General features: G+C 36.3%; 1 protein-coding gene and 1 pseudogene across 1 annotated transcript; both read right to left on the bottom strand.

Moving 5' to 3' along the window:
• Window positions 1–8100: 8100 nt before the first annotated feature.
• LOC117416505 (extracellular calcium-sensing receptor-like) lies at window positions 8101–13755 on the bottom strand (annotated as a pseudogene).
• A 1053-nt stretch (window positions 13756–14808) lies between these two features.
• LOC117973233 (extracellular calcium-sensing receptor-like) lies at window positions 14809–21178 on the bottom strand (the record flags this gene model as incomplete). The annotated part of the gene is made up of 5 exons (XM_059034200.1): window positions 14809–17702; window positions 17929–18052; window positions 19147–19374; window positions 19452–20267; window positions 20873–21178. Coding segments are annotated over 5 exons (2388 nt in total), but the record flags the coding sequence as incomplete, so codon positions are not given.
• Between the last annotated feature and the right edge of the window lie 1630 nt (window positions 21179–22808).

The raw sequence follows: 22808 nt of genomic DNA, 5'->3' as shown, positions 1-22808 counted from the left end.
AATCTATATATATATATATATACAGTACTGTGCAAAAGTTTTAGGCAGGTGTGAAAAAATGCTGTAAAGTAAGAATGCTTTCAAAAATAGACATGTTAATAGTTTATATTTATCAATTAACAAATTGCAAAGTGAGTGAACAGATGAAAAATCTACATCAAATCCATATTTGGTGTGACCACCCTTTGCCTTCAAAACAGCATCAATTCTTCTAGGTACACTTGCACACAGTTTTTGAAGGAACTCGGCAGGTAGGTTGGCCCAAACATCTTGGAGAACTAACCACAGTTCTTCTGTGGATTTAGGCAGCCTCAGTTGCTTCTCTCTCTTCATGTAATCCCAGACAGACTCGATGATGTTGAGATCAGGGCTCTGTGGGGGCCATGCCATCACTTCCAGGACTCCTTGTTCTTTACGCTGAAGATAGTTCTTAATGACTTTCGCTGTATGTTTGGGGTCGTTGTCATGCTGCAGAATAAATTTGGGGCCAATCAGATGCCTCCCTGATGGTATTGCATGATGGATAAGTATCTGCCTGTACTTTTCAGCATTGAGGAGACCATTACTTCTGACCAAATCCCCAACTCCATTTGCAGAAATGCAGCCCCAAACTTGCAAGGAACCTCCACCATACTTCACTGTTGCCTGCAGACACTCATTCGTGTACCGCTCTCCAGCCCTTCGGCGAACAAACTGCCTTCTGCTACAGCCAAATATTTCAAATTTTGACTCATCAGTCCAGAGCACCTGCTGCCATTTTTCTGCACCCCAGTTCCTGTGTTTTCGTGCATAGTTGAGTCGCTTGGCCTTGTTTCCACGTTGGAGGGATGGCTTTTTGGCCGCAAGTCTTCCATGGAGGCCACTTCTGACCAGACTTCTCCGGACAGTAGATGGGTGTACCAGGGTCCCACTGTTTTCTGCCAATTCTGAGCTGATGGCACTTCTGGACATCTTCCGATTGCGAAGGGAAGTAAGCATGATGTGTCTTTCATCTGCTGCAGTAAGTTTCCTTGGCCGACCACTGCGTCTACGGTCCTCAACATTGCCCGTTTCTTTGTGCTTCTTCAAAAGAGCTTGGACAGCACATCTGGAAACCCCTGTCTGCTTTGAAATTTCTGCCTGGGAGAGACCTTGCTGATGCAGTATAACTACCTTGTGTCTTGTTACTGTGCTCAGTCTTGCCATGGTGTATGACTTTAGACAGCAAACTGTCTTCAGCAACCTCACCTTGTTAGCTGAGTTTGGCTGTTCCTCACCCAGTTTTATTCCTCCTAGTTAATGATTGTGTTTCAACCTACATATTGGATTGATGATCATTAGCACCTGTTTGGTATAATTGTTTAACCATACACCTGACTATATGCCTACAAAATCCCTGACTTTGTGCAAGGGTACCTAGAAGAATTGATGCTGTTTTGAAGGCAAAGGGTGGTCACAGCAAATATGGATTTGATTTAGATTTTTCTTCTGTTCACTCACTTTGCATTTAGTTAATTGATAAATATAATCTATTAATATGTCTATTTTTGACAGCATTTTTTCACACCTGCCTAAAACTTTTGCACAGTACTGTATATATAAATTCCATGTACATAATTATGTTTCAGATAAAGTATACAAATGAGATGCCAGACATTTTTAATTAAATATGAGTAAAAATTAATAGATAAAAGGGAAATATAACCGCAGGAAATGACAACATATCAGTATTGTTCCAAGTATTATAAACATAATGTAGTGCACTACATTGAAATAAATATATAGTAGTTGATTAAAAATACAGTAAACTATATTTTATAAGCTGAGTGTGATAAGAGTTTGTACTATTCATTCTGCACTAGGAATTACAATAGTTATTGATTGAAAATACATAATATCAACAGTATACTTTAGTAAAGCATGCTATTAATAAAACATGTTTATAATAATATGGTAGCACATAATAGTACAGTTGATTGAACCAAATATACATTGGGATTAATTATTATTATTTGGCAGACGCCTTTATCCAAGGCAGCTTACAGAGACTAGGGTGTGTGAACTATGCATCAGCTGCAGAGTCACTTACAACTACATCTCACCCGAAAGACAGAGCACAAGGAGGTTAAGTGACTTACTCAGGGTCACACAATGAGTCAGTAGCTGAGGTGGGATTTAAACCTGGGACCGTCTGGTTACAAGCCCCTTTTCTTTAACCACTGGACCACACAGCCTCCTATTTCTGTACTGTGAATATATTGATTTGCAGGCTACAAAAGAACAGGAAAAAGCCAAAGAGATGTTATTTTCGATTTGACAGAGGCATTTGTTTGTGCTAATATTCCCCTGAAAAAAGATGATAATCCCAAACTACGTGCATTTCTGAACAAACATGTAATAAATGTGGGAGTAATTCCTACAGCAGGTCAGCTGAGAAGGGAATATCTACCCCAAATTGCTGAGTTGCACAAGATGAAAATTGTACAACTGGTAAAGATGACTGATAGTGTATCTGTAGTTACTGACGAGTCTACAAATGCAAAAGATCAGTATGTTTTGCACATTTTGTTTGTTCTCCAAGGACTATCGAATACCTTCGAACTGAAAGTAATATTAGCTGATACAGTTAATCTTCACTCTGTAGCACAGGGCGTTGAGAAATGTTTAAATGCACCACGGCCTTGTGTACCGTGGGAAGCCTGTGGCTTGATTAGCCGTTCCTTCCCGGGATCCTAGTACATTAGACTGACTCGCTCCAGTTGGAGTACCAACATATAAAAATATATTTTTCTGTTAATCTTATTGTGTATTTATTACATGTAAATAAATATAAGAATATTTTGTGGACCGTGTGGTTTTACGCTTTCGTTTTCACCGGAGTGTATATATGTTTTTCTGTTTTCATTCTTACAGAGGTAAGTATTGAAAAATTCCAAGCAGCTATTGTAGGCATTCCTACTAGCAACTTGATGATGTTTTAGTCTTGCTTCTGCATTGCTATTACAAAGGCTTTTTGTATTTTTGTGTGCGAATTTAGAATTAGCCAGTGGCTGAATCGCAGGTGGGCATCCCTGTTGATTCACCATATACAGTGACTGCGACTCATCGCCCCCGATCCTTAGGGACCGAGGTTACTGTTTCAGTGCAGGCTGCTGCTGGTTTTGTGTTCACACTGACTATGCAGTTTAGCCAGTGGCTGACTTGCATGTGGGCATCCCTGCTAACTTGCCACTTGCAGTAACTGCGATTTATCGCCCCCGATCTCACTTGCAAGTTTGAGGTTACTGCTTTGGTACCGAGGGTCTTTACCAAGTGCATCGAGTTAGTGCGGAGTGTCGGTGCCGAGAGAGTACTGTGTCGGTGCCAAACGTCTGTACCGAGAGACATATCGGCAACATACAGAGTGCCTAGGTGCTAATAAACAATACCAAAAAAATAAATAAATAAATAAATCCACATTTTAGTGTATTGCACAGCATTGTTAACATACCTGGGTTCCATGCATGTACCACTTGCAAAGCCAATCTGCCTGCACAGGACGGTCATATGGAGTGCATTGTGTGCCTCGGACCCAAAAAAGGGCTTTGACAAGCATCACTTTGTGTGATATCTGTGCATTGTTCAAGAAACGTGCTTTCGAGAACCGAGTAGCACTCCACTCTAAGGAACGAACCCTCATGGTCCTGTCCTGTCCTGTCCTCGTGGTCCTGTCCAGAGAGAGGGTAGGAGTCAAGCTAGGAAGAGCCCTATATCTAGCTCTGCCTCTCGTTCCTTGCCCTCTTCCTACAGTTCCCTCTCACCTTCCTCCCCTCCAAAGAGGAGGAGGAAGAAAGCCCACCGATCACGTTCAGCAGGCAGGGAGCAGATCGACAAGATCTGGAAAGCGGTTTTGAGCCAGCAAGCAATCCTTGCGGAATTGCTGAGAGAGCGCTCAGCTCCACCATCACTGCCAGTAGTGTCACTGACCGCTCCTTCTGCACCCTTGCAGACAGTGACTGATGAGATAGATGACATGCTCTCCATCGCTTCCTAAGAGGAGGTGGATGATCAGCTGGTCCTCCCATCAGATGATGCAGAGTCTGACATGCCAATGTCACAGCCCTCACTTTCGGCCGAGCTTATAAGAACATAAGAAGAACATAGGAAAGTTTACAAACGAGAGGAGGCCATTCAGCCCATCTTGCTCATTTTGGTTGTTAGTAGCTTATTGATCCCAGAATCTCATCAAGCAGCTTCTTGAAGGATCCCAGGGTGTCGGCTTCAACAACATTACTGGGGAGTTGGTTCCAGACCCTCACAATTCTCTGTGCAAAAAAGTGCCTCCTATTTTCTGTTCTGAATGCCCCTTTATCTAATCTCCATTTGTGACCCCTGGTCCTTGTTTCTTTTTTCAGGTCAAAGAAGTCCCCTGGGTTGACATTGTCTATACCTTTTAGGATTTTGAATGTTTGAATCAGATCGCCGCGTAGTCGTCTTTGTTCAAGACTGAATAGATTCAATTCTTTTAGCCTGTCTGCATACGACATGCCTTTTAAACCCGGGATAATTCTTGTTGCTCTTCTTTGCACTCTTTCTAGAGCAGCAATATCCTTTTTGTAACGAGGTGACCAGAACTGAACGCAATATTCTAGGTGAGGTCTTACTAATGCATTGTAGAGTTTTAATATTACTTCCCTTGATTTAAATTCAACACTTCTCACAATGTATCCGAGCATCTTGTTAGCCTTTTTTATAGCTTCCCCACATTGTCTAGATGAAGACATTTCATAACATAAAGTCAACATAAACTCCTAGGTCTTTTTCATAGTTCCCTTCTTCAATTTCACGATCTCCCATATGATATTTATAATGCACATTTTTATTGCCCACATGCAATACTTTACTCTTTTCTCTATTAAATTTCATTTGCCATGTGTCTGCCCAATTCTGAATGCTGTCGAGATCATTTTGAATGACCTTTGCTGCTTCAGTAGTGTTTGCCACTCCTCCTATTATTGTGTCGTCTGCAAATTTAACGAGTTTGCTTACTATACCAGAATCTAAATCATTAATGTAGATTAGGAATAGCAGAGGACCAAATACTGATCCCTGTGGTACACCACTGGTTACCTCACTCCATTTTGAGGTTTCTCCTCTAATCAGTACTTTCTGTTTTCTACCTGTTAACCACTCCCTAATCCATGTGCATGCATTTCCTTGAATCCCTACTGCGTTCAGTTTGAGAATTAATCTTTTATGCGGGACTTTGTCAAAAGCTTTCTGGAAATCTAAATAAACCATGTATGCTTTGCAGTTATCCATTTTCAATGTTGCATCCTCAAAAAAGTCAAGTAGGTTAGTTAGACACGATCTCCCTTTCCTAAAACCATGCTGGCTGTCTCCCAGGATATTGTTACCATAAAGGTAATTTTCCATTTTGGATCTTATTATTGTTTCCATAAGTTTACATATAATAGAAGTCAGGCTTATTGGTCTGTAGTTACCTGGTTCGGTTTTGTCTCCCTTTTTGTGGATCGATATTACGTTTGCTATTTTCCAGTCTGTCGGTACAACCCCTGTGTCAAGAGACTGTGTTGCATGATCTTGGTTAGCGGTTTGTAAATAACTTCTTTCATTTCTTTTGGGAGGATCTCATCTGGCCCAAGCGATTTATTTATTTTAAGAGCTCCTAGACCCTTTAACACTTCTGCCTTTGTTATGCTAAAGTTATTTAAAATTGGATAGGAACAGGTCGACATGTCGGGCATGTTGTCCGTGTCCTCCTTTGTAAAAACCTGTGAAAAGTAATCATTTAATATATTTGTATTTTTTTTTTTCTTCATCTATGATTTTGCCATAAATGTGTCTCTTAGACATTTAACCTCCTCTATGTCTTTAATGCAGCGAGCGACTGCAGTGTTACAGGTGCCCTGACCTGCAGCGCAGACTGAAAGGGGCTGTATTTATGATGATCAGCCAACAGTTACCCCTGCTGCCCCACTGGTCCACCCGGACTTCCTGTACAGTCCAACTGGGAACAAAGTGCCCATCCCCACCACGCAAGCCTGCAACACAATGGCACCTTGGCTACAGCTGCAGAAGAATAGAAAATATGGCGCATTCCATATACAGTTTTAAACAGACTTTCAAGTTGAATCTATTATTCCTTATTATGTTAATTATTAATATATGTATTTTTATAGTACATTATTTTGTATTCTAGTCCGTATTTCACAGGTGCATACACACTGTTGTTTAGTTGCCTAACTACTGTCCTGTTTGAAATGTACTACTTGACCTACTGCAACCGTAAATGCATTGAGTAAATTCAGAGTAAATATAAATGCTATAGTGTGCATCAATATACAGTTATGGCCAAAAGTTTTCCATCCCCCTATAGAATAAACTAAGTTTGCTTCATAAAGTCGAATTGAAACCTGCTGAATAATGTTAAGTTAACATATTTTATTACATAGCGCTTTGTAGTTTTCCATATACACAAAATGTCAAAATGTGACATTTTAAAATCTAACAGGAAATACTCTACTACTATTATGGCTTCTGGTAGACTTTTGCAATGTAGAGTAGTGGTTAGGGCTCTGGACTCTTGACCGGGGGGGTCGTGGGTTCAATCCCAGGTGGGGGACACTGCTGCTATACCCTTGAGCAAGGTACTTTACCTAGACTGCTCCAGTAAAAACCCAACTGTATAAATGGGTAATTGTATGTAAAAAATAATGTGATATCTTGTAACAATTGTAAGTCGTCCTGGATAAGGGCGTCTGCTAATAAATAGTAATAATAATAATAATAATGCAATAGCCATAGATTTACAGTATTGAGACCTCCAGTACATTATATAGAAGTTCTATTGAAGCCAGTGATATCTAGGAGGTGGTGTAACGTTGCAGTAAATGAAGTAGTAAACCCTTTTAATTGTGCTTAGGAAAAACAGTAAACACAGACTACAATTAGATCCATTACACATTTTAATGACCTACTACAATGTAGTTTACATTAGAGAAGCAATGTAATCCAACTCCTGTTTTCTCTTTGATAATCACTTTAACACTGATAAATCCCCATGGGCAATCAGCTATTCTAGTGTCCAATGGATCTAAAGGATACAATGTATTATCACAGTTGTTTAATGTTGCATTCATAGCAGAAGAAGGGTATCCAATCAGTGTGCTAGATATCAACAGCGCTGCTGTAATCAAGGCTCTGTTAGTATGACAGAGAACGCGTAACCTCTGTAAAAGTGACATCAGCTACAGTCTCTACAGACACGCTCTTCTGATGTGGAGAAAACGGTTGGTTCCCTGGCATTAGCTAAATAAGCAAACATTCATATATCATTTTCTTTTATATGGAATTGACTTCTGAACATATGTCTCCACAACAGGGCAATGACCTTAAACGCACAAATAATATAATTTACATAATATATTAAATACATTTAGGGGCAACAGAAAAATGTGAATGTTTATTTTCCTGTGACCTTTTTTTGTTTGCACTCCATTCAGTGGCCTGAAATATTCCAATATTGAAATAAACAATTAAAGAGAGCTGTAAACACTAACAATGAATATCTCAGCTAAATATGAAGCCCTCAAACCATTCATTAACAAGAGAGCATTTGTAAAACAGATAGTCAAGTTGACTTTGATGTTGAAGGGGTTTTCAGATTGATTAGAACAGGGTAACCCACCTCCAGCAAAGATGCATCTACAGATTTAATCAAATAAATACATTTATGCTACTAAGGCGACATATTTTGTAACATACTGGACATAAGATTGCACATATGAAAAGAAAGAGGCAGTAAAAAAGTACTTGTTATATAACTATTATAAATGCATCCCTAATATTTTACAGTAGTAAAAGGTTTAATTTTAAAAGGTTTACTCACCACTGGTATGTGAAAAGCTCTTATTGTTGTCGCAATTCCTATAGTAGCTGAAGAACTAGAGGCTCCTATTATAGCATGGACAGTAGATGGCTTGGTACAGGACTGGTTAGAGTACATATTTTCTTCCTGTTCATTCACTAAAACCATCCCTGCCCTTATAGCCAAAGGTATGGTACTGCAATCATCATATATCTTATAACCCAGTGAAATACCAGGGAGTATATCTGTCCTGTTGTTTATTTCTTCAAATAAAATAGTAAATCTTTTTAATTGTGCTTAGGAAAAACAGTAAACACAGACTACAATTAATCAATTACACATTTTAAGAGGCCATTCGCTGGCCTGAAACATTCCAATATTGAAATAAACAATTAAAGAGAGCTGTAAACACTAACAATTAATATCTCAGCTAAATATGAAGCCCTCAAACCATTCACTTAACAAAAGAGCATTTGTAAAACGTTTTACAGAATTTCTAGCATCCAATAGTGTACAGTAAAATCTGTCTAACCTGGGAACAGAACATTCTGCTGGATAATACAGTGTGCTGGCTTACAGGCTATTATGAAATCTAATACTGTACCTAGAAAAAAATGTATACATGACTGACTAACATGGTATAATGTAATTCTCATTTTATATTTCATTTATATATAATGTTATTGTTTTTTAAAAGTGAATCTTCAAGCACGATGTATAAGAGCAACTTTGAAGCTGTCTTTAAAAAAGGACCTGTGTTACCTAATGCGGGGGCTGCAGTGCTTGACTGAATGTGTTTTTATACCATGTTTTCATATTTTAGAACATTTTTATTATTTTTTTCAAAGTGGCTTTGAGGGCCCTTTACCCATTAAATGTTTTTTTGTATTCTTTTCAGGCTTAAATAATATAATATAACATTTAGGAGCAAAAATACAGAAGAGCAAACCAAAGCTGGAAGCTAAAATTGCAAATATTTCTACAGCAACTGTGTACTTCCCAGGTGAACTGATGTAAGCTGGGATGAAAGTGATCCAAACAGCACAGAATATGAGCATGCTAAATGTAATGTATTTAGCTTCATTAAAGTTATCTGGTAGGTTACGAGCCAGAAAAGCGAGCGCAAAGCACATGGCAGCAAGAAACCCAATATACCCTAACACAGCATAAAATGCTGCAGCAGATCCCAGGTCACACTCTAAAATGATTCTGTCTTTGAAAGAGTTCATGTTTTTGTTTGGAAAAGGAGGGGATATTATTAACCAAAGAGTGCAAATTAAGGCCTGAATGAATGTGAATACAAAAAGAGTTAGCCGCTGCTGGACAGGCCCAAACCATTTCATCATATTATTACCAGGAAGTGTAGATCTAAACGCCATTAACACGACTATTGTTTTCCCCAGAACACAAGAGAGGCACAGGACAAATGTGATCCCAAAGGCAGTGTGGCGCAACATACAGGACCACTCAGAGGGCTGGCCAATGAAAGTAAGTGAACAAAGGAAACACAGTGCTAATGAAAACAAAAGAAGGAAACTGAGTTCAGAGTTATTAGCTTTAACAATGGGGGTATCTCTGAACCGAAAGAAAACAATAGCTATAGCAGTGGTTAAACAAGCCCCAATCAATGAAAGGATCATCAGCAACATCCCCATGATTTCACCAAATGACAGGAATTCAGTTGCTTTTAAGATGCATTGTTTTTTTTGGTTATTCGACCTGTATTCCAAAGGGCACTTCATACAATCAATAGAATCTGCAAGAAAAAATAAATAAAAAATCAGTTAATATCATGTTGTAAATAAGTCTGCAGTCACACCTGAAAATCTTATTTACAATCTATTATTATTATTATTATTATTATTATTAATAATAATAATAATAATAATAATAATAATAATAACAACAATAATAATAATAAAAATAATAATAAAAATAATAATTATAATAATAATATTATAATTATTATATTTAAGTACAGATCTCAGTGTTTTATTTGTCCAGTGCTCCATCCCTACCTGTCTGATTGCTGATTTCTCCTTCAGCACATGGTATGCAGTCAAAGCAACAAACAGGCTTTCCTTTCTGAACAGCCTTCCGAGTGCCTGGAGGACAGCTCTCACTGCACACTGATTTAGGCGCCTTGGAAACAATTACAATGTATTACATTCTGTCAGCATACTCACAGTATTCAATAATCAAGACATTGGGGTGTATGTATTAACAATGTTTATATCATGGGGTTTGGGGACGAAATCGTAATGCCGTCATTTTTAACTTATGTATGATCTATGCACATGTCTTGTTTCACCATAACAAGTTGCAAAGGATTGCTTTTTTGCATATATTACTTAAGGTTGAATTAAGGTACGTGATCGACACGTGACTTTTTTCATGTTCAACGACTATAACTTAACTTCTAAGTTCATATTGTACATGGCATTGCCCAAATATATATATTTTTTAAAGCAGGGATGGAAATACGACTCATATTACAGGTTTTAATAGGAGCTTGGTAATCCACAGTGTAAAGTTAACAAGCTCACGTGTGTCTTATTAAACACCTTGTAAAACCAGGAATGGATCAAATTGCTGTGCAATGGGAGTCTTATTTCCACCCCTGAAAAGTTCAACAAAGAATATGCATTTTGTTGCATTAAACTAAAAAAAAATTAAATAAGGAATTGTACTGGTTGAATAAATTGAACAAAAGAATATGTTGTATCTTATTTTGTCTCTGTCTTTTGACAGGAATCTTGGCCACAATTCCTCCTTTTATTAGTTGCTAGGAGAGAATAATAGCCTACAGATACAGTAATATAAGTCTGATACATGTACTATAGACCTACAGTAATATAAGTCTGATACATGTACTATAGACCTGTTTGTCCGTAACCTAAATGAAACACATAAGTACCACGAAAAATGTTATTTATAAACAAAAAACGTATACATATAGCCCATTAACTGGAATTAGTTTTATGTTACATGATTTGTTGTTGTATGATCGTAAAAGCAATCAATACTAACCAGACCCTGTTTTTTCCCTGCTGGTGATGAATATAGTGATGGCAGGCATACGTTGCTTATTAACTGTGTTTAAATATCTAACTGTGCTTTAATCTCATTCACCCTGTCCTACTGTGTGTCTGCATTGCGCACTTAAATTTGTACACATATCTATGAACATTAATACAACATTGATAAAGTTCAAATAGTATTAGGTAGACATTACCTTATCCTGACCACCTGCCCAAACAACACTGACATTATTCATAATAAACTGTTGTCCTTCTGGTAAAGATGCATCATAGAGACCAACTGTAACAAATTTTATGATGCTCTCCTTATTGAGTTGCCAGTTAACTAATGCATATCTTGCAATTGGATTCCCATTTTCATCAAAATAAACATTATCTCCATTCTTGGTAGTGAAATTAACTGTTTTCAGATAATGTACTACCTACAAAAAGACAAGATGTTAGCACAATGATGCACACAGGAATGTAATTCCTAATAGTATAAAACATAGTCGCTTACCTGCCATGGTTCAATCCTCTTCTTATTTGCACATGTCTTACCAGCAAAAGGTCCCTGGCCACTTTCGCATGTAAGCAGATTGTGTAGTGAATGGGCTACAGCATACACAGCTTTATAGACATCATTGGCATTTCCCAGATCAGTTACATCAGTGTACTCATTCTTTACCTCTGCTAAATTCTCAGACCCTGTACATGGATTAACCGATGCAGACTTGTCTTGGGTAGTCAGGGTGCAACTGAAAACAGTTTCCCAAAAATCTCTTAAGCCTGAATTCCCAGGGGTGTCAGATGGACGGACATTCATTAAAAACTCCTCCAAACCTGTAATTGCTGCATTAGCAACTGTGAAACCCAGTGCCCCCCCCCAGAACTCTGTAACTTTCTCCTGCTGCAAGGTTTTTGTCAGAAATCCAAGATTCACTGCCTATCCACTGAAAACCAGTAACATTCTGAAGCAACATTTCTTTAACCAGAAATTCAAAATCTGTATAAGAAGTGAAAGCTACAATAACCTTTGAAGATGACTTTTTTATAACATCTACAGTTTTAATTAGTTTTTCTCTTGGATACGTTCTGTAAATAGTCTCTACATATTCAATGCAAACCCCCTCCTCTTGGGCTGCTTTCACAAAGGTAGCCATTCCTGAGTTGCCATAGTCATCATCATTTCTAATTGCCCCAATCCAAGTCCATCCAAAATGCTTCACAAGCTGTGCTAGGGCTCTGCTTTGATAATAATCACTTGGTATGGTTCTGAAAAACGAAGGGTACTTATTCCTGTTACTCAAACATTCACATGTTGCAAAGTGACTAATCTGGAATTAACAACAAACAAAAAATATTATAAAAAATAAGATTTTAAATATTATTCAGGAATGAAAGAAAATGTATGTGTATAGAAAACAAATAATAGAACATGAAATAGAGAAGCTTATGTACCATTTATTTTACTTTTCTTTGAACCCAAATTTCTGTATTTAAAAAACAATGCAGCAGTAGAAGCATGTTGAAAAGTTATATCAAAACGGTTACCCCAAAAAATATATATAGTCTAATTTAAATAATTGTATGTTATAATGTTTCACTTTTTTATTCACCATACTATGGTACATGCCTATCATATGGGTCTGAATATAAAACTGTACAGATAGTCAAGTTGACTTTGCTGTTAGGATAGGTTGAAGGGGTTTTCAGATTGATTAGAACGGGGTAACCCACCTCCAGCAAAGATGCATCTACAGATTTAATCAAATAAATACATTTATGCTACTAAGGCGACATATTTTGTAACATACTGGACATAAGATTGCACATATGAAAAGAAAGAGGCAGTAAAAAAGTACTTGTTATATAACTATTATAAATGCATCCCTAATATTTTACAGTAGTAAAAGGTTTAATTTTAAAAGGTTTACTCACCACTGGTATGTGAAAAGCTCTTATTGTTGTCGCAATTCCTATAGTAGCTGAAGAACTAGAGGCTCCTATTATAGCATGGACAGTAGATGGCTTGGTACAGGACTGGTTAGAGTACATATTTTCTTCCTGTTCATTCACTAAAACCATCCCTGCCCTTATAGCCAAAGGTATGGTACTGCAATCATCATATATCTTATAACCCAGTGAAATACCAGGGAGTATATCTGTCCTGTTATTTATTTCTTCGGTGGCAAAGATCAGAGTTTGAGCAAATTGGAATTCTCTGAATTTTACACTGTTGAGAATGAAAAGTCTTTAAAAACAGCACTGAAGCTGTTGAAAAGTACACATAGTTCATTGATATAATCAAACATTGGACAAGTACTGTGTGCTTACCTGTGACCGGATGTATACCTCCAAAATATTTATGTGATTACAATACATCAATAACATTGCGACTTCTACTTATTCATCTGGTCATAGACAATAAATAATAATGCGATACATGTTATTGGTTATAATGTAAATGTCATTCTGGTCATAGTGTAGGATTTTGTGATAAGATATTGAAAACTGTCATTTCAGTTTAATTATTAATGGACCTGTACTGCCAGTACTACTGGTAAATTTGATTAAAAGAAATAAAAAAAAAAAAAAACATAAATATGAAAGTAACCAATAAATAACAACATTTAAAACTATTTAAAGTTTTTTTTTTTTTTTTTCCTTTTAATGTTTTCACTTACTCCTTGCATTTTAGTGGTTCAGGGCTCTCTTTAAAGGGAGGTTTGGCATCTACAAGGTTGTGGTGTAACTGAAAGGTCCTCCAATTGTAATGTCCCCATCCTTTGAAAACTGAGGCAATTCTGGTCTGCCTCGCAAACTGCAAACAGGCTCATTTGCCCTTGTTAAAAGAGCAGTTAATATTACTGCCATGAGTAGCATTTCAAAATTGTCTTTGTGATCAAAGTAAAGATAAGACAATTTCTTGAGTATATATACTGTAGTGCATTGCTAATCACATGTGATGAAATGAGCATGAAGTAAGTTTCTTACTCCCACCAAAGCAGTAATTCTCAAAGGTATGAATCTGCCTGTGTGGAAAAAAAACCAAACAGCTGTGTAGTAATCATCTAGGTCTAAACCACTGTGAATCTCATGACTTAGCAATTACAGAGTGTTGTTTGTTTAGTTATTTATATATTTATTTATTTAATTATTTAAATAGATTTGGTTATGATTAATTATAGAAATGAATTGCAATGTGTAAGCTCAGAGGTTGCAACTCAGCTGGTTTGGATACTGACACAATTGAGATCCAGAGGAAGTACATTTTGTATTCTTGAAGAAGGGGCCAGTACTGTAGAGGAGGAAGGGGAATGAGATAAGAACAGCTTCCAGAGAGAGGTGTACTTTTCAAGATCTGTATTTCATTCAGTGGTGAGTAGGTTTTCATTTGTTGAACATGCCAACAAAATAATTGATCGATACAAATGTGTAGTAAAGACTGATGATCACAGGTTGACAATACTGTGGCGAACCTCAGTTCCCGCAAGCAGGGGGGTTCTCACAGGCAGAGGTGGGACGTGAACCCAGGACCTCCTGCTTTGAAGCATAGCGCCGATACCGCTGTACACATGAGCCGGGCTCCCTTGCAGGAGCAGGCTTGTCTGCATGTTTAGATTGCATCACCTACCAGCCCTAACCCCTACCCCTGTGCACGCTACAATACTATTACAGTATGTTTTTGATAGATGAAATGATAGCTGTATCAGGTCAGAGACGATAGATAAACAGAAGGAGATGCAATACCTTTTATTGGACTAACTAAACAATAATTAACCACAAGCTTTCAAGACCTCAAGGTCTCTTCTTTAGGTGAAAGTAGGAAAGAGAGATTGATGTTTACATTCAAAGGTGGCATCAGAACTTTAACAAAAACAACCCATTTTGAATTACAACAATCCTGATATAAGGAAAAAAGCTGTGTTGAAAAAAAAAAAACAGGGTATGTGCCTGCATAATAAACAATGACAATAACAAAGACGAAATGAATAAATAAATTATATGAATAAAACACAAACAAAATTAAATATTTAAAAATAAATAAAGAAATAAATAAAGAAAGAAATAATATATCTATATATACACATACATATATACACTTACATGATTTTGTATGTTTTTGACAACTTTTTTCTTTATTATTTTGTACTTTCCCTGGCATTAGTATACAGCGGAGGTGGTCACCTGTCTGTCAGTCTGTCTGCGCTGTATGTATGTCACACTTTAGACTCTGGCCCTTCAGCCCTTTCAATTACTAATTTAGGACCTGGTTGTTATAATGACCTGAACTGGAATATTGAGGGTCCCTTGCTCTTGACATTCCATTGCTTTATGCCTTCCTTGTACTGTGTTTTCACAGCTGTGAAAGGGTTAAGTGTGTAAAGCAGTTGTCTGATGGACAAACCAAGGTGTAATTTCACCAATTTGTAAATAAGTGTTTGTAATGCAATGACCAATGTGTTAAAGGTAATTATTGATAATAATTAATTAATAGATAATAGGGAAAATATAACCACACGGAAATGACAATATATCAGTATTGTTACAAGTATTATGAACAATGTAGTGAACTACATTGAAATGGATTTTTAGTACTTGATTAAAAATGCAGTAAACACAGACTTCATTTTGTGCTGTAAGTATTTAAGCTGAGTGTAAAAGAGCACTAGGATTGCAATAAAAAAGTAAGATAATATTGACAGTATACTTTTATAAAAGCATGCTATTAATAAAGCATGCTTGTGATAATATGGTAGCACAGTTGACTGAATCGAATACAGTGGGATTCATTTTAATGTGTTATGTAAGGACGTATCCCTTGTGTACATATTAATTACCCTTTTCTAATTTCTGTACTGTGAATATATTGATTTTGAATCTACAAAAGAACAGAGCTACTAAACAATACAAAACAAAACGCGGCTACGCTGTCAAATATACATACAATCAATCATAACAATACAACAAAACAAATACACAATAATAAACTGCACAGGGGTGGAGGGGGAGACCCCATTCTAAAAATAAATAAACAAATCCATGTACAGGGCTCCTCGCCCTGTTACAGTGACATTTCAAAATCTAACATGAAATACTGTACTACTGTTATGGCTTCTGGTAGTCTTTTGCAATATAATTTTTTTACATGATGTTATATAAAAGATCTAAATTATGTTCACATATTTTTTTTTTTTAAAGATGTCTCAATCTTAGAAGTCTAGGTGATGCTAAACTTTTGGCCATAGCTGTACAGTGTTGAGACCTTCAGTACATTATAGAGAAGTTCTATTAAAGCCTATCACCAGTGATATATCTAGGATGTGATGTAATGTTGCAGTAAATAAAATAGAGAATCTTTTTAACTGTGCTTAGGAAAAACAGTAAACACAGACTACAATTAATCAATTACACATTTTAAGAGGCCATTCAGTGGCCTGAAACATTCCAATATTTAAATAAACAATTAAAGATAGCTGTAAACACTAACAATTAATATCTCAGCTAAATATGAAGCCCTCAAACCATTCACTTAACAAGAGAGCATTTGTAAAACATATTACAGAATTTCTAGCATCCAATAGTGTACAGTAAAACCTGTCTAACCTGGGAACAGAACATTCTGCTGGATAATACAGTGTGCTGGCTTACAGGGTATTATAAAATCTAATACTGTACCTAGAAAAAATGTATACATGACTGACTAACATGGTATAATGAAATTCTCATTTTATATTTCATTTATATATAATGTTATTGTTTTTTAAAAGTGAATCTTCAAGCACGCTGTATAAGAGCAACTTTGAAGCTGTCTTTAAAAAAGGACCTGTGTTACCTAATGCGGGGGCTGCAGTGCTTGACTGAATGTGTTTTTATACCATGTTTTCATATTTTAGAACATTTTTATTATTTTTTTCAAAGTGGCTTTGAGGGCCCTTTACCCATTAAATGTTTTTTTGTATTCTTCTCAGGCTTAAATAATATAATATAACATTTAGGAGCAAAAATACAGAAGAGCAAACCAAAGCTGGAAGCTAAAATTGCAAATATTTCTACAGCAACTGTGTACTTCCCAGGTGAACTGATGTAAGCTGGGATGAAAGTGATCCAAACAGCACAGAATATGAGCATGCTAAATGTAATGTATTTAGCTTCATTAAAGTTATCTGGTAGGTTACGAGCCAGAAAAGCGAGCGCAAAGCACATGGCAGCAAGAAACCCAATATACCCTAACACAGCATAAAATGCTGCAGCAGATCCCAGGTCACACTCTAAAATGATTCTGTCTTTGAAAGAGTTCATGTTTTTGTTTGGAAAAGGAGGGGATATTATTAACCAAAGAGTGCAAATTAAGGCCTGAATGAATGTGAATGCAAAAAGAGTTAGCCGCTGCTGGACTGGCCCAAACCATTTCATCATATTATTACCAGGAAGTGTAGATCTAAATGCCATTAACACGACTATTGTTTTCCCCAGAACACAAGAGAGGCACAGGACAAATGTGATCCCAAAGGCAGTGTGGCGCAACATACAGGACCACTCAGAGGGCTGGCCAATGAAAGTAAGTGAACAAAGGAAACACAGAGCTAATGAAAACAAAAGAAGGAAACTGAGTTCAGAGTTATTAGCTTTAACAATGGGGGTATCTCTGAACCGAAAGAAAACAATAGCTATAGCAGTGGTTAAACAAGCCCCAATCAATGAAAGGATCATCAGCAACATCCCCATGATTTCACCAAATGATAGAAATTCAATGGCTTTTAAGATGCATTGTTTTTTTTGGTTATTCGACCTGTATTCCAAAGGGCACTTCATACAATCAATAGAATCTGCAAGAAAAAATAAATAAAAAATCAGTTAATATCATGTTGTAAATAAGTCTGCAGTCACACCTGAAAATCTTATTTACAATCTATTATTATTATTATTAATAATAATAACAATAATAATAATAAAAATAATAATAATAAAAATAATAATTATAATAATAATATTATAATTATTATATTTAAGTACAGATCAAAGTGTTGTATTTGTCCAGTGCTCCATCCCTACCTGTCTGATTGCTGATTTCTCCTTCAGCACATGGTATGCAGTCAAAGCAACAAACAGGCTTTCCTTTCTGAACAGCCTTCCGAGTGCCTGGAGGACAGCTCTCACTGCACACTGATTTAGGCGCCTTGGAAACAATTACAATGTATTACATTCTGTCAGCATACTCACAGTATTCAATAATCAAGACATTGGGGTGTATGTATTAACAATGTTTATATCATGGGGTTTGGGGACGAAATCGTAATGCCGTCATTTTTAACTTATGTATGATCTATGCACCTGTCTTGTTTCACCATAACAAGTTGCAAAGGATTGCTTTTTTGCATATATTACTTAAGGTTGAATTAAGGTACGTGATCGACACGTGACTTTTTTCATGTTCAACGACTATAACTTAACTTCTAAGTTCATATTGTACATGGCATTGCCCAAATATATATATTTTTTAAAGCAGGCATGGAAATACGACTCATATTACAGGTTTTAATAGGAGCTTGGTAATCCACAGTGTAAAGTTAACAAGCTCACGTGTGTCTTATTAAACACCTTGTAAAACCAGGAATGGATCAAATTGCTGTGCAATGGGAGTCTTATTTCCACCCCTGAAAAGTTCAACAAAGAATATGCATTTTGTTGCATTAAACTAAAAAAATAAATAAATAAGGAATTGTACTGGTTGAATAAATTGAACAAAAGAATATGTTGTATCTTATTTTGTCTCTGTCTTTTGACAGGAATCTTGGCCACAATTCCTCCTTTTATTAGTTGCTAGGAGAGAATAATAGCCTACAGATACAGTAATATAAGTCTGATACATGTACTATAGACCTACAGTAATATAAGTCTGATACATGTACTATAGACCTGTTTGTCCGTAACCTAAATGAAACACATAAGTACCACGAAAAATGTTATTTATAAACAAAAAACGTATACATATAGCCCATTAACTGGAATTAGTTTTATGTTACATGATTTGTTGTTGTATGATCGTAAAAGCAATCAATACTAACCAGACCCTGTTTTTTCCCTGCTGGTGATGAATATAGTGATGGCAGGCATACGTTGCTTATTAACTGTGTTTAAATATCTAACTGTGCTTTAATCTCATTCACCCTGTCCTACTGTGTGTCTGCATTGCGCACTTAAATTTGTACACATATCTATGAACATTAATACAACATTGATAAAGTTCAAATAGTATTAGGTAGACATTACCTTATCCTGACCACCTGCCCAAACAACACTGACATTATTCATAATAAACTGTTGTCCTTCTGGTAAAGATGCATCATAGAGACCAACTGTAACAAATTTTATGATGCTCTCCTTATTGAGTTGCCAGTTAACTAATGCATATCTTGCAATTGGATTCCCATTTTCATCAAAATAAACATTATCTCCATTCTTGGTAGTGAAATTAACTGTTTTCAGATAATGTACTACCTACAAAAAGACAAGATGTTAGCACAATGAAGCACACAGGAATGTAATTCCTAATAGTATAAAACATAGTCGCTTACCTGCCATGGTTCAATCCTCTTCTTATTTGCACATGTCTTACCAGCAAAAGGTCCCTGGCCACTTTCGCATGTAAGCAGATTGTGTAGTGAATGGGCTACAGCATACACAGCTTTATAGACATCATTGGCATTTCCCAGATCAGTTACATCAGTGTACTCATTCTTTACCTCTGCTAAATTCTCAGACCCTGTACATGGATTAACCGATGCAGACTTGTCTTGGGTAGTCAGGGTGCAACTGAAAACAGTTTCCCAAAAATCTCTTAAGCCTGAATTCCCAGGGGTGTCAGATGGACGGACATTCATTAAAAACTCCTCCAAACCTGTAATTGCTGCATTAGCAACTGTGAAACCCAGTGCCCCCCCCAGAACTCTGTAACTTTCTCCTGCTGCAAGGTTTTTGTCAGAAATCCAAGATTCACTGCCTATCCACTGAAAACCAGTAACATTCTGAAGCAACAGTTCTTTAACCAGAAATTCAAAATCTGTATAAGAAGTGAAAGCTAAAATAACCTTTGAAGATGACTTTTTTATAACATCTACAGTTTTAATTAGTTTTTCTCTTGGATACGTTCTGTAAATAGTCTCTACATATTCAATGCAAACCCCCTCCTCTTGGGCTGCTTTCACAAAGGTAGCCATTCCTGAGTTGCCATAGTCATCATCATTTCTAATTGCCCCAATCCAAGTCCATCCAAAATGCTTCACAAGCTGTGCCAGGGCTCTGCTTTGATAATAATCACTTGGTATGGTTCTGAAAAACGAAGGGTACTTATTCCTGTTACTCAGACATTCACAGGTTGCAAAGTGACTAATCTGGAATTAACAACAAACAAAAAATATTATAAAAAATAAGATTTTAAATATTATTCAGGAATGAAAGAAAATGTATGTGTATAGAAAACAAATAATAGAACATGAAATAGAGAAGCTTATGTACCATTTATTTTACTTTTCTTTGAACCCAAATTTCTGTATTTAAAAAACAATGCAGCAGTAGAAGCATGTTGAAAAGTTATATCAAAACGGTTACCCCAAAAAATATATATAGTCTAATTTAAATAATTGTATGTTATAATGTTTCACTTTTTTATTCACCGTACTATGGTACATGCCTATGATATGGGTCTGAATATAAAACTGTACAGATAGTCAAGTTGACTTTGCTGTTAGGATAGGTTGAAGGGGTTTTCAGATTGATTAGAACGGGGTAACCCACCTCCAGCAAAGATGCATCTACAGATTTAATCAAATAAATACATTTATGCTACTAAGGCGACATATTTTGTAACATACTGGACATAAGATTGCACATATGAAAAGAAAGAGGCAGTAAAAAAAGTATTTCTTATATAACTATTATTAATGCAGCCCTAATATTTTACAGTAGTAAAAGGTTTAATTTTAAAAGTGTTTCTCACCACTGGTATGTGAAAAGCCCTTATTGTTGTCGCAATTCCTATAGCTGGTGAAGAACTAGCTGGTCCTATTATAGCATGGACAGTAGATGGCTTGGTACAGGACTGGTTAGAGTACATATTTTCTTCCTGTTCATTCACTAAAGCCATCGTTGCCCTTATAGCCAAAGGTATGGTACTGCAATCATCGTATATCTTATAACCCAGTGAAATACCAGGGAGTATATCTGTCCTGTTGTTTATTTCTTCAGTGGCAAAGATCAGAGTTTGAGCAAATTGTAATTCGCTGAATTTTACACTGTTGAGAATGAAAAGACATTAAGAACAGCAATGAAGCTGTTGAAAAGTACACACAGTTCACTGATATAATGAAACATTGGACAAGTACTGTATGCTTACCTGTGACCAGATTTATACCTGCAAATTATTTATGTGATTACAATACATCAATACCATTGTGACTTCTACTTATTCATCTGGTCATAGACAATTAATAATAATGTGATTCTATAATGTAAATGTCATTCTGGTCATAGTGTAGGATTTTGTGATAAGCTCATTTAATGAATACTGCAACTACAGTGTCATTTCAGTTTAATCATTAATGGACCTATTAATGGAACTCCCAGTACTACCAGTTATTTAATAAAAAAAACCCACATAAATATGAAATTAACCTATAAATAACAATATTTAAAACTATTTTAAAGTTACATTTTAATGTTTTCACTTACTCTTTGCATTTTAGTGGTTCAGGCTCTCCTTTAAAGGCAGGTTTGGTCTCTACAAGGTTGTGGTGTAATTGAAAGATTCCTCCAATTGTAATGTCTCCATTCTTTGAAAACTGAGGCAATTCTGGTCTGCCTCGCAAACTGCAAACAGGCTCATCTGCCCTTGTTAAAAGAGCAGTTAATAGTACTGCCATGAGTAGCATTTCAAAATTGTCTTTGTGATCAAAGTAAAGATAAGACAATTTCTTGAGTATATATACTGTAGTGCAGTGCTAATCACATGTGATGAAATTAGTATGAAGTAAGTTTCTTACTCCCACCAAAGCAGTAATTCTCAAAGGTATGAATCTGCCTGTGTGGAAAAAAAAACAAACAGCTGTGTAGTAATCATCTAGGTCTAAACCACTGTGAATCTCATGACTTGGCAATTACTGAGTGCTGTTTGTTTATTTATTTATGTATGTATGTATGTATGTATTTATTTATTTAATTATTTAAATACATTTGGCAGACATTATGTTTGATGTGTTGATGTTAATTCTAAATACAGTATCACTGACAAGTAACCTTGTAAATATAGTATCACATGAACAAAAATGTTTTATATGCATTGTAATTTCAAAGATCTAGGATCTTCCAGGTGTGTTTAAAATGTGCCGACCTGTATATTTAAATCAAATAGCAGGGGTTTAAAGGACATGCACTATGAAAATAAATGCCATTTAAGAGGAATGAAAGGCTGGAAATAAGACTTGTATTGCATGGCAGTTTCACCCATTTTAGATTTTAATAAGTGCTTTGTAGTGATTTAGTCTCTAGGCGCCCTGTTTAAGAACGTTAATAACTGAGACATAGCATAATAGTTCGGTGGGATCATGCAGAACTCGGATTACCTTGCATTAGTATTTCCAATACCTGTTTCTCGAGTGACTGCAAAATAAAAAGCGAGTAGGGCTTATATTTTGGTCTGGCCGGAGGAAGCTGCAACGCGTCTGCAGCCTGGAATGAAGTGAAGCTGGTGCACTCGCCAAACAGATCTCAGTGAGTAACCCAGACCGCATACTGGCGGGATCCATTTGTGCTTGGTTTCTTTTAAAAGAAAGACAGTGTTCTGTTTGTACCTGTTTTAAAAAGAAAGTCACCGTATTAAATGGACTGTTACTCACCTGCTTACTTGCCTGCTGTGTGCAGCGTTCAACCCGTTTTCT

Source organism: Acipenser ruthenus, chromosome 12, assembly GCF_902713425.1.
Source record: "Acipenser ruthenus chromosome 12, fAciRut3.2 maternal haplotype, whole genome shotgun sequence".
Classification (NCBI taxonomy): Eukaryota; Metazoa; Chordata; class Actinopteri; order Acipenseriformes; family Acipenseridae; genus Acipenser; species Acipenser ruthenus.
This window is presented reverse-complemented; position numbering and strand designations above follow the sequence as displayed.